Genomic DNA, 12853 nt, shown 5'->3' with positions numbered 1-12853 from the left:
GAGTCAACTCTTTGCATCAGGTGGCCAAAGTAATGGAGTTTCAGCTTTAGCATCATTCCTTCCAAAGAAATCCCAGGGCTGATCTCCTTCAGAATGGACTGGTTGGATCTCCTTGCAGTCCAAGGGACTCTCAAGAGTCTTCTCCTACACCACAGTTCAAAAGCATTAATTCTTCGGCACTCAGCCTTCTTCACAGTCCAACTCTCACATCCATACATGACCACAGGAAAAACCATAGCCTTGACTAGACGAACCTTTGTTGGCAAAGTAATGTCTCTGTTTTTGAATATGCTGTCTAGGGTGGTCATAACCTTCCTTCCAAGGAGTAAGTGTCTTTTAATTTTATGGCTGCAGTCACCATCTGCAGTGATTTGGGAGCCCAGAAAAATAAAGGTTGACACTGTTTCCACTGTTTCCCCATCTATTTCCCATGAAGTGATGGGACCGGATGCCATGATCTTCATTTTCTGAATGTTGAGCTTTAAGCCAACTTTTTCACTCTCCACTTTCACTTTCATCAAGAGGCTTTTGAGTTCCTCTTCACTTTCTGCCATAACGGTGGTGTCATCTGCATATCTGAGGTTACTGATATTTCTCCCAGCTTGTGCTTCCTCCAGCCCAGCGTTTCTCATGATGTACTCTGCATAGAAGTTAAATAAGCAGGGTGACAATATACAGCCTTGATGCACTCCTTTTCCTATTTGGAAACAGTATATGAATGTTCAATTTTAGGAAAAAGTCGCAAGTTTTCCCAAAGTTGTTACTCTTATCTGTAATATATAAAAAAGGCTATAGATTTTCACTTCGTATTGTCAGCATTTCAAATATTTGGAATCCAGTGGAGGTAAAATGGTATCCTGTTATGATGGTAATAGCATTATTTGAAAATAAAAACAGTCTGGGAATAAGGTTTACTCTTTTTTTTTTTGGCTGTGCTGGGTCTTCATTGCTACTCTAGGGCTGTCTCTAGCTGCCCTGAGCAGGGGTCACTCTTCCTTGCGGCACTCAGGCTTCTCGTTGCCATGGCTTCTCTTCTGGAGCATAGGCTCTAGGGCATAGGTGCTCAGTGGTTGTGGCTCTTAGGCTTATATGCCTAGCCACATGTAGGATCTTCCCAGATCAAGGAAGATCATGTTCCCAGATCATGTTCCCTGCATTTGAAAGTGGATTCTTAACCACTGGACCACCAGGTAAGTCCTAAAGTTTACTTTTGAGGTGATCAAAAGGTTTTGGAACTGATAGAGGTGATGGTTGCATAACATTAGTGTTAGTGTTAGTCGCTCAGTCGTGCCTGACTCTTTGCGACCCCATGCATGGACTGCAGCCCACCAGGCTCCTCTGTCCATGAGATTTTCCAGGTAAGGATACTGGAGTGGGTTGCCATTTCCTTCTCCATGCTGTTATGCATGAGAATGTACTAACTAATCACCTTAAATGTAAATGTACACCTTCAGTTCAGTTCAGTTCAGTCGCTCAGTCATGTCCTACTCTTTGCGACCCCATGAATCACCTCCCTGTCCATCACCAACTCCCAGAGTTCACTCAAACTCATGTGCATAGAGTCAGTGATGCCATCCAGCCATCTCATCTTCTGTTGTCCCCTTCTCCTCCTGCCCCCAATTCCTCCCAGCATCAGGGTCTTTTCCATTGAGTCAACTCTTCGCATGAGGTGGCCAAAGTATTGGAGTTTCAGCCTCAGCATCAGTCCTTCCAATGAACACCCAGGACTGGTCTCCTTTAGGATGGACTGGTTGGATCTCCTTGCAGTCCAAGGGACTCTCAAGAGTCTTCTCCAACACCACAGTTCAAAAGCATCAATTCTTCGGTGCTCAGCTTTCTTCATAGTCCAACTCTCACATCCATACATGACAACTGGAAAAACCATAGCCTTGACTAGACGGACCTTTGTTGGCAAAGTAATATCTCTGCTGTTTAATATGCTATCTAGGTTGGTCATAACTTTCCTTCCAAGGAGTAAGCATCTTTAAAATGGTTCATTTTATGTTATATAAATTTTACCTCCATTAAAAAAAATAAACCCACAGGTTCTGAGTTCATCCTTGCTCACTTGACCCCACACCAACTATCCATACATGATCTCTGGATTTCAGTTTTATTATCTGAAAAATGGACATATAAGTAACAGTAACCTCCAATGGCATTCATGAGCACTAAACCTGCAATTGCTAAGATAAATATTCAATCAAGTGAGCTGTTAATAAAAATCAATAATAAATTAAAAACATTAAAAATTAAAACATCCATTCATTTTTAGTTTTCTCAGGTATATTACACATTTCAAAATATGTTAGTGGTTATAGGTCAATTGTTGTTGTTCAGTTGCTAAGTCGTGTTTGCATGTTTGTGACCCCATGGACTGCGGCATGCCTTCCCTGTCCTTCACTGTCTCCCAGAGTTTGCTCAAACTCATGTCCATTGAGTCGGTGATGCCATCCAACCATCTCATCCTCCATCACCCCCTTCACCTCCTGCCCTCAATCTTTCCCAGCATCAGGGTATTCCCAGTGAGTCAGCTCTTTGCATCAGGTGGCCAAAGTATTGGAACTTCAGCTTCATCATCAGTCCTTCCAGTGAATATTCAGGGTTAATTTCCTTTATGATTGACTGGTTTGATCTCCTTGCTGCCCAAGGGACTCTGAAGAGTCTTCTCCAGCACACAATTCAAAAGCATCAATTCTTTGGTGCTCAGTCTTCTTTACAGTCCAACTTTAACATAGGTCAATACAAAGTAATTCATTACATAATGATATGTCTTATTTTGACCTAATTTGTTTTTCTCACATCATCACAGCATGGCCAGGACTGTGATAGGCAGTCATTATGGCCACTATCTTCTCTTCTAATATCCCACCTCTCTAGGCAGAATGCCCATAGGGGAATCATGCATTTACTGTAAGTTTTTCAATCATTTGGTCTTTCTTACTTTGGAACCCTCACCACATCTCAAGTGATTTTTAAAATATCTAAGAAATTTCCACTGATTATTTAGATTTGTAGAAAGTTTTATTTTGTTAAAATATACAGTACCGCATAGACACGTTTACAAACATGCAGTCATTAGACTGCAAAGGTATAGAGATCTGGCCCAAGTAATTAGGTATTTTTAAAATCCATTCAGTTAGATTTCTAGATTTCCATGTTCCTTAACATACTTAATTTAAATGCAGAGTCATGTTTAAGGTGACTCTCAGGCATCTGAAATGAAAGACTATTGAACGTCCTTTAAATGGGGAAACAGCAAGGGTAGGAGAAAAATCCTGCTACAAGACTCCACAGGCAGCAAAAGCACCATAAGTGTGATGATGATTCTTGGTGTTCACTATCATTTGTTAAGATACAGTACGTAGAATTTCCAAAAGGAAGAGTGAGAGTAGTGATGAAAGTGAGATGGTGGTTGTTGTTCAGTGGCTGGGTCATGTCTAAAGTGAGGTAGAAGCACACCAGTGTGGTCCCGAGAGCTTCCTTCCTATTCCTCCTTACTAACCTGACAATCCAGGAACAGTGAGTTTTAGAGCCTGGTGTGCATTACCTGTGGAATCGGAACCTTCACTCTGATTATAGATACTTACAAGCATCAGGCATGGTGAAGAGCGCCTAGTTGAAACTATGTACTTCTGATAGAAACTTATTTGGTTGCTGTGGGCTAAGGCAGACAATTTTCTAAAATGATGCATTTTGTCTAAAGTGCTAACAAGAAAATCCTTTCATAGACAATGCCCTGTTTAACTTTCTTTATTCACCTTTAAGTCTTCTCTGCTTCCAACTGAGTGGAAGTGTTTGTATTAAAACAAAACAGCCCTTGGAACTCTGAAGAAATGGACCCATCTCTTTTTAAGCTTTTTTAAACTGCAGGGTATTTTTTACAGTATACAATAGACATGCTAATGTAATAAATATTTTAATTTCTTAAGGATATTGAACTCTAGTGTCCCTTAGAGGGGACTTTTACAACTTACTGCTACAAATATTGGCACCTAATCATAGAAGAAAAATGATATTAAAATAGTTCAAGGATAAAATCCTATGTGGGGTAGTTGTTCTCAAACAGGCCATGATATCATTTATATATAACCTATAAGCTTAAAGAAGTTATGAATCAATATAGTGGCAAGGAAACCTAACATAACAGTTAAGATCAATGATTGTTATTTTTCATTTAGGCCTTGAAACACACTTCCTTTCCTGAATGAACTAATAAGCCCATTTCAAAGAGAAAGAAATGGAAGCCAAAAACAAAGTTGTAAGGCGAGCCTTGCCAGAAGAAACCGGCTTTCCCTTTTCAGATACCAGAAAGGAACTTCTTTGACCAGCAATTCAGTTCAGTTCAGTCGCTCAGTCGTATCCAACCCTTTGCGACCCTATGGACTGCAGCATGGCAGGCGTCCCTGTCCTTCATTATCTCCCGGAGTTTGCTCAAACTCATGTCCCTGGAGTCGGTGATGCCATCCAACCATCTCATCCTCTGCTGCTCATCCTCTGACTAGCAATTCGCACTGCAATATTGGCTTCGACAGCACAGAGAAGCAGAGCCAAGGAGAGACGGGGGGTTTCGTAGTACTGCCTCTGGTGGCGAGAGGAGGTGCTTACACTTCGCACAAGATTCCCCCATCCCCACCCCACCCCCACCCCGAGTCTCGGGACTGAGGAAGACGGGAGCCGTCTAGAAATTGTGGTGAGGCCAACTCCGCGGCTCCGGACGCAGCACAATGGGTGGGCGTGGGCGCTCAGCTAGTTCCTCTTCTCCAGCCCTTCCTGCCAGTGTTCGCCAAAATGTTTGGGGGTTTGAGGCTGCCAAACTCCCTGAGCTGGGGGAAAAACCACAAACGCTTCTTCCCAGGAGCGATTTTCTTTTCTCTTTCTCCGGCCCTGACCAGGGTGTTTGACCTTCTGGCGGACAGCGTTCCCCGTGCCCTGAAGCCAGCTGTGTTCCTGACCCCAGAATAAATCAGGGTTGCCCGTGGGGCCTCGCAGAGCTCAGACACGTTTCCTGTCGAGGCCTAAGGGAAGCGGTTTGTCGCCAGGACCCTGGAGGGGAGGCTTGGCGGTCGAGGGGACGGGCGGGGGTGGGGTGGGGTTGGGGAGCGGGAAGCGGGGGGAGCCAGCGGTGGGAGGCGGTGCCCGCGCTCCCGGGACATCCCCACGCCCTCGGACGGGACAGACCCAAGCTGGGAGCAGCTGTGGGCGCTGGGCCTGCAAGATGAGGCCGGCGCTCGCCCTGTGCTTCCTCTGGCAGGCGTTCTGGCCCCGGCCCGGCCGTGGCGAGCACCCCACCGCCGACCGCGCGAGCTGCTCGGCCTCGGGGGCCTGCTATAGCCTGCACCACGCTACCTTCAAGCGGCAGGAGGCCCAGGAGGCCTGCAACCTGCGCCACGGGGTGCTCAGCACGGTGCGCGGGGGCGCGGAGCTCCGCGCAGTGCTCGCGCTCCTGCGGGCCGGCCCGGGCCCTGGAGGGGGCTCCAAAGACCTTCTCTTCTGGGTGGCGCTGGAGCGCCGGCGATCCGACTGCACCCTGGAGAATGAGCCTTTGCGGGGTTTCTCCTGGTTGTCCCCCGACGTCGGCGGGTCGGAAAGCGACACGCTGCACTGGGTGGAGGAGCCCCTACTCTCCTGCACCGTTCGGAGGTGCGCGGGACTCCAGGCCACCGGGGGAGTCGAGCCCGCGGGCTGGAAGGAGATGCGATGCCACCAGCGCGCCGACGGCTATCTGTGCAAGTACCAGTTCCAGAGCTTGTGCCCCGCACCGCGCCCCGGGGCCGCTTCGAACTTGAGCTACCGCGCGCCCTTCCAGCTGTACAGCGCGGCGCTGGACTTCAGTCCCCCCGGGACGGAGGTGAGTGCGCTCTGCCCTGGGCAGCTCTCCATCACGGCCACCTGCACCGCGACCGAGGTCGACGCGCACTGGGAAGGGATACCCTCTGGGACCGAGCTCTGTCCCTGTCCCGGGAGGTATCTACGGGCTGGTAAGTGCGCTGAGCTCCCTGACTGCCTAGACGAAGTGGGAGGCTTTGCTTGCGAGTGCGCTGCGGGTTTCGTGCTGGGGAAAGACGGACGCTCCTGTGTAACCAATGGGGAAGGACAGCCGACCCCTGGAGGGACCCAGGTGGTCACCTGGCACCCGCCAGCCACTGCAGCCAGCCTCGCGCCGAAGGGAACGTGGTCACCCAGTGTCCAGAAGAGGCCGGGAGAGATACCCAGTGCCCCCGGACAAGGCAGTGCAACAGCATCTTTTCCCGAGATCCCTCGGTGGGGAGCACAGAGCACGCTATCTACCCTTCAGATGTCCCCTCAAACAGAGGTAAAGGCGGACGTGAACTCTTCAGGAACAGCCTTTCCTAAGGTTAATGCTACGTCTCCCTCGGACAACCCCCAGGCTTTCGATTCTTCCACCGTGGTCTTCGTACTTGTGAGCATGGCTGTAGTAGTGTTGGTGATACTGACCGTGACAGTGCTGGGGCTTTTCAAACTCTGCTTCCACAAGAGCCCTTCCCCTCAACAAAGGAAGGGGCCTTTGGCCTCGCCGGGCACGGAGGGTGATGCTGAGGCGGCTCCTCTGAGCTCCAGCTCTGCACGTTCCACGGACAATGGGGTGAAGGCCGGAGACTGTGGTCTGCGGGACAAAGTAGAGGGAGCCTCGTTGACGGGGTCCTCTCTTGGCTCTGGTGACACATAGGGAAACGGGGGACAGGGAGCGCTCCTTGTGAGTAGTTTTCACGTTTAGTGAAAAGGGGAAAGAGGAACTTATTTGTGCGGCTAACAATTCCTACAGAAATTCTGTCCCCTAAATTCCCTCTATTCCACTGAGGAGCCGGATCTGAACTGAACACTCCTTCCATGAAGATGGAGGAAGCGGAAGGGCCTCAAGGTAGTAGAGGGGGGCCAGGATCCTACTAGGGAGAGCTATTTTCTTGTGTTTATTCTGGGGAATTTGGAGAGGTGGTTGAACTTTTTATGACAATGGAAACGAATGAAGTGGGTTGTTTTTTTTTTTTTTCCACCAAAATGGAAAGGAAACCTTCTGTTTACATTGTACGGGCTGGGAGTATATTGGTTTGAAATTCCTAGGCAAAAAATAAAGTATTGTTGATAACCCAGACTCAAATATCTTTGGTTTCCCAGAGGAGTAATTATTCAGGAAGACCAGCAGAGGGGCATGCTGGGAATAGCAATAAGAGTGCCTCCTGCTTTTACAGGAAGGAGAAAGTCCTTGTAATGAGGAGTAGATCTTTAAGAACTTTTTCCTTGGTTCTTTTATGCTTTATTTTCAAAGTCATTGTTACTTGGGTACTCTGCTATAAATCCAAACTGTAGCGTTGCCAGAGTGCTGGCTCTAGAAGCAAATTATAGTTGACCACCAATTCAAGTGTTTACTGAGTGTCCTTGCTCAAGGAAACACATGATTTGTGTTTCCCTCTTCCATTTTTTGTGCTCCTCTGTGTAATACCTCCTCAACCAAATAGACCTTTCCCAAACATCAGGATGCTGACCCTCACTTCCAATTATGGCAGTGTTAATTTTCAATTAAAGTGTTACTGCTGAGTATTGATTTGAAATCTTCTGGGTACGTTAAAGCAAAAGCAAACTGGGTTTCCTCCGCAGTTGCTAGGTTCTTGAGCACTGTTTAATCCATAGGAAAATTTGAATTCCATACCACTTCCTTCCCCCACTTCATGAAAGTGTGTGCAGTGACCATACATGCCCATACTGGAATGATTACAGGTTAACAAGCTTCTGTGTGGGCAAAGGCACGTAGAATAGGCAAACAGCTTACCATAAGAATTAATAGTGTAAGAAATAAGTGGGAAATACAAATATCTATCATCTTACCTTGTTAGGACTTGGGATATTATAAAATTGTCTAAACGGAGCATTCTTCTAAAAAACAATCAAGATTTAATGATAATCACTATTTAGTGAGACTGAGGCCACCCCCCCAGAAAATATCCCACTTTTATTAATATGCTAGCACTTTAAAACTAAATATTTGAGGGTTGGTGCATGGATGGAGATAGAGAAACAAGCTAAGTAACCAGGAAGATTGGAAACAAGGAAGAAGTTTACACTATGATTGACATAAAATCATTGGGATGCTCTTGAGTATATAATGTATTAGATATGTACATATATACATTATATAAAGTATAACATTAAAGGAATAAAGTAATAGGTAATTTGCTTCATATACTAAATATATGTTTAAACAGTTAAATTTAAGCAAAATCACAAATGAATTAGAATTAACAACTTTCAAAGAAATTTTATGTAAAATCATTTCACAAAGATAACTAAAATCAGGTAAGTAGATGGCTTATCCAATGTACCCAGCTTGTTTGAATGAATGTGTCTCAGTTCACTTCAGTTGTAGTATTTTATCTTTGCTCTTTCCCATAAAACCTCTCCACAGAGAAGGTAACTATTTGAATAGAATATATGGTACTTTCTTTTGTAAGGTGAAAAATAGCCTATCTATAAGGGAAAGGCTACCCACTCTAGTATTCTGGCCTGGAGAATTCCATGGACTATAACTGAACTGAATGTAAATTATCTATAGCTAGTACTATCTGTATCTAGAAGTATATATATCCACCTCTGTGTATGTGTATACACACACTTTGTCTTAAAGTCGGTACTTGTACCATTGTTACAATACAATAGAGAATGCATCACTAATTTATTATGCAACTTGCCATTGGTGACATTACACATTTGGGGGTCCAAATGTCCTAAGGAAGAATAAATAGGTGTCAGCTCAATAACTTAACTGCTTTTCCCTATTACTTCCCATATAAGTAAGTCAGGAAAGAATTACAGAACACTGTATGCTTTTACATTTGACTTCCTGACAAATAGCAATTGCAGACCAAGCTCCATATAATTTTGTCTGCTTTCCGGCTGTGACATTTTTCATAAAATTTCGAACCCATGGCAGAATGGAGCCAACCAAGCATGATCTCTTAAAAACTCTGTTAGGTTGAGGTCAGTGTCCTTCTCAGAATATGTCTCTACTATTGCTTCTTCATTATTTCTCCAACCTCTTTGAGGTTGATTCCTTTCTTACTTAAAACCTTCTGTTCCTGCACTTATTTCACAGCTGCCTGTTCATTTTCTTAGAAGGAAAACTTGAAACCTCATTTACAGTCTTTTTCTCTGGCTAGGTCCTGCTAAGGAGAAGGCATTGGCACCCCACTCCAGTACTCTTGCCTGGAAAATCCCATGGACGGAGGAGCCTGGTAGACTACAGTCCCTGGGGTCGTGAAGAATTGGACATGACTGAGCAACTTCACTTTCACTTTTCACTTTCATGCATTGGAGAAGGAAATGGCAACCCACTCCAGTGTTCTTGCCTGGAGAATCCCATGGACGGAGGAGCCTGGTGGACTGCTGTCTATGGGGTCGCACAGAATCAGACACGACTGACGTGACTTAGCAGCAGCAGCAAGTCCTATCATCTTCCAGTCTCTGAACCCTCGTGTATGACTCTTCCAGTGCCTGTGTGTTTCAGTTCCTTGCTTTCCTCACTTCTAACAAGCTCCACTTTATTTCAGCCTCCACTCAACAGCCACACCTGAGCCTTTCAGATGATTTTGAAACTGTTCTACATCTGAAAACACAAATGCAGGCATTTGTGTGGGCAGGCATGTGTTCAGAGACCTACTAGATTAGTCTTTAGAGATTGGGCTTTGGAATCTCTCTCTATAAATTTTAACCCTACCCAGGTAACTGATTTTAAACAAAGTTTGCAAACCATTCGATGCAATTGTGTGTACCTCAACACAAAAGTTTCATATTCTCTTTTCTCCATTCCCACTATGTCTGGAGAATAGAGGGTGCTTAATCAACAAGCAGAATTACAGTTTTTTATTTTTTCAAGTCTCACAGTGATGTTGAAGTGTCCTTCTGTGGCCATGTCCTCTTGATAATTTTGCTGTAGTCTTGTTCTTCTACTTCTAAGACACTTTTGCTTAAGCTCGTCCAGAATAGGATGGAGAAGAACAGCTATCAAGCTCTGTAAAATGGTGGTGGGGGAGGTGATAAGCTCATGTCTCTCATTTAAAAGCATATTGTAGTGGTTATGGTATTTACATCACTAAAAGAGGTTGTTTAGCCTAAGAGCAAAGAGTCAAATAGTTGCTTTTGAATTCCAAAACAGGTTTTTGATATTCATAAAAGAGAAAATCTTGAAAGGCAGAGCAAAATCATATTTTTCTTTTCTGGTTTTTCATTTGTTTCTCTTCATAAAATAGAATGAAGATACAGAAAGTTACACAGAAAAAATGTATGGCTTGGTGAATTATGATAAAGAGAACACCCTTGTAACCATCAGACCACAGGGGCCAAGAACAGAACTTTGCCAGCCACCCCAGAAGCCTTTCCCTGTGTCCCATTCCAGTCACAGCCCCTTCCTCAATTCAGAAGTAGCCTCTATTTTGACATTTGTAGAAATCCCCTTCTTACATTTGGATGGTTGTATTACGCAAGTGTGTATCCTTAGACATTGTGGTTTAATCTTACACACTTTATACTTTCTTTTTTTTTTTTCTAATTTTATTTTTAAACTTTACATAATTGTATTAGTTTTGCCAAATATCAAAATGAATCCGCCACAGGTATACCTGTGTTCCCCATCCTGAACCCTCCTCCCTCCTCCCTCCCCATACCATCCCTCTGGGTCGTCCCAGTGCACTAGCCCCAAGCATCCAGTATCGTGCATCGAACCTGGACTGGCAACTCGTTTCTTACATGATATTTTACATGTTTCAATGCCATTCTCCCAAATCTTCCCACCCTCTCCCTCTCCCACAGAGTCCATAAGACTGTTCTATACGTCAGTGTCTCTTTTGCTGTCTCGTACACCGGGTTATTGTTACCATCTTTCTAAATTCCATATATATGCGTTAGTATACTGTATTTATGTATTTCCTTCTGGCTTACTTCACTCTGTATAATAGGCTCCAGTTTCATCCACCTCATTAGAACTGATTCAAATGAATTCTTTTTAATGGCTGAGTAATACTCCATTGTGTATATGTACCACCGCTTTCTTATCCATTCATCTGCTGATGGACATCTAGGTTGCTTCCATGTCCTGGCTATTATAAACAGTGCTGCGATGAACATTGGGGTACACGTGTCTCTTTCCCTTCTGGTTTCCTCAGTGTGTATGCCCAGCAGTGGGATTGCAGGATCATAAGGTAGTTCTATTTCCAGTTTTTTAAGGAATCTCCACACTGTTCTCCATAGTGGCTGTACTAGTTTGCATTCCCACCAACAGTGTAAGAGGGTTCCCTTTTCTCCACACCCTCTCCAGCATTTATTATTTGTAGACTTTTGGATCGCAGCCATTCTGACTGGTGTGAAATGGTACCTCATAGTGGTTTTGATTTGCATTTCTCTGATAATGAGTGATGTTGAGCATCTTTTCATGTGTTTGTTAGCCATCTGTATGTCTTCTTTGGAGAAATGTCTATTTAGTTCTTTGGCCCATTTTTTGATTGGGTCGTTTATTTTTCTGGAGTTGAGCTATAGGAGTTGCTTGTATATTTTTGAGATTAGTTGTTTGTCGGTTGTTTCATTTGCTATTATTTTCTCCCATTCTGAAGGCTGTCTTTTCACCTTGCTAATAGTTTCCTTTGATGTGCAGAAGCTTTTAAGGTTAATTAGGTCCCATTTGTTTATTTTTGATTTTATTTCCAATATTCTGGGAGGTGGGTCATAGAGGATCCTGCTGTGATGTATATCGGAGAGTGTTTTGCCTATGTTCTCCTCTAGGAGTTTTATAGTTTCTGGTCTTAACGTTTAGATCTTTAATCCATTTTGAGTTTATATACTTTCTTTTTAACATTTTTATTTACAATTTTTTGTCCATTTTGAAATCATTTCAGACTTAACAAAATTGTTACAGAAATAGAACAATTATAAATACCAATTACCAAGATTCCACAAATGATAACATCTTATATAACTACCATACTATTATCAAAATCAGGAAATTATCACTTATATCATACTACTATGATATATATCACAGATACACACATATACATGACATATCAGTCCATATCATTAGTTCACATAGATCTTCCTTATTCCTTGTTACACCTGTGTGGGATTCCATTAGGGGGAGATACCATGTTGTATGCACATCCTATGTATTTTTTAAAATTTTTTATTGGCGTATAGTTAATTTACGACATTGTGCTAGTTTCAGGTGTACATAAAGTGAATCAGTTACACATATATCCATTCTATTTTAGATTCTTTTCCCATATAGATTATTACAGAGTTTTAAATAGGGTTTTCTGCTATACAGTAGATCCTTATTAGTTATGTTTTACACATATATAGTAGTAGGTATGTGTCAACCCAATCTTCTAATTTATCCCTCCTTCCCCTTCCCCCCCAGTAACCATAAATGTGTTTTCTACATTTGTGGCTCTGTTTCTGCTATATTACTAAGTGAAGTAAGTCAGACAGAGAAAGACAAATATCGTGTGATATCACTTATATGTACAATCCTATGGACAGAGGAGCCTGGCAGGCTACAGTTCATGGGGTCTCAAGAGTCAGACATGACTGAGTGACTAAACCATCACCATGTACTCTGAACAGTCTATTTTCAAGTATCTTTTGATTTCTAGATATGCTCCCCTTCCATCCCATTCCTCCTTCTTATAATTTTCATGTTGGAGAATTTGGGGTGTTTGACCTGTCAAGATTACCACAGTCTGAATTTTGCTGATTTCATACTCATGGCGCATTTTGACATTTTTTTCTGTCTCCTATATTTCCTGAAAATTGATACTTAGATTCAGAGGCTCAATCAGACTTACTTATT

At 43.5% G+C, this 12853-nt stretch overlaps 1 protein-coding gene across 1 annotated transcript; it reads left to right on the top strand.

Annotated features, from left to right (window-relative positions):
- The first annotated feature begins 4701 nt into the window (after positions 1 to 4701).
- Positions 4702 to 7120, top strand: CLEC14A (C-type lectin domain containing 14A). Its single transcript, XM_027521501.1, has one exon. It carries the CDS (start codon positions 5219 to 5221, stop codon positions 6689 to 6691), a length of 1473 nt encoding a protein of 490 aa, XP_027377302.1. The 5' UTR covers positions 4702 to 5218; the 3' UTR covers positions 6692 to 7120.
- Positions 7121 to 12853: the final 5733 nt, after the last annotated feature.

This window comes from Bos indicus x Bos taurus, chromosome 21 (genome assembly GCF_003369695.1).
Source record: "Bos indicus x Bos taurus breed Angus x Brahman F1 hybrid chromosome 21, Bos_hybrid_MaternalHap_v2.0, whole genome shotgun sequence".
In the NCBI taxonomy this organism is placed as follows: Eukaryota; Metazoa; Chordata; class Mammalia; order Artiodactyla; family Bovidae; genus Bos; species Bos indicus x Bos taurus.
The sequence above is the reverse complement of the archived record's forward strand: the minus strand, read 5'-3'. Positions and strand labels throughout refer to the sequence as shown.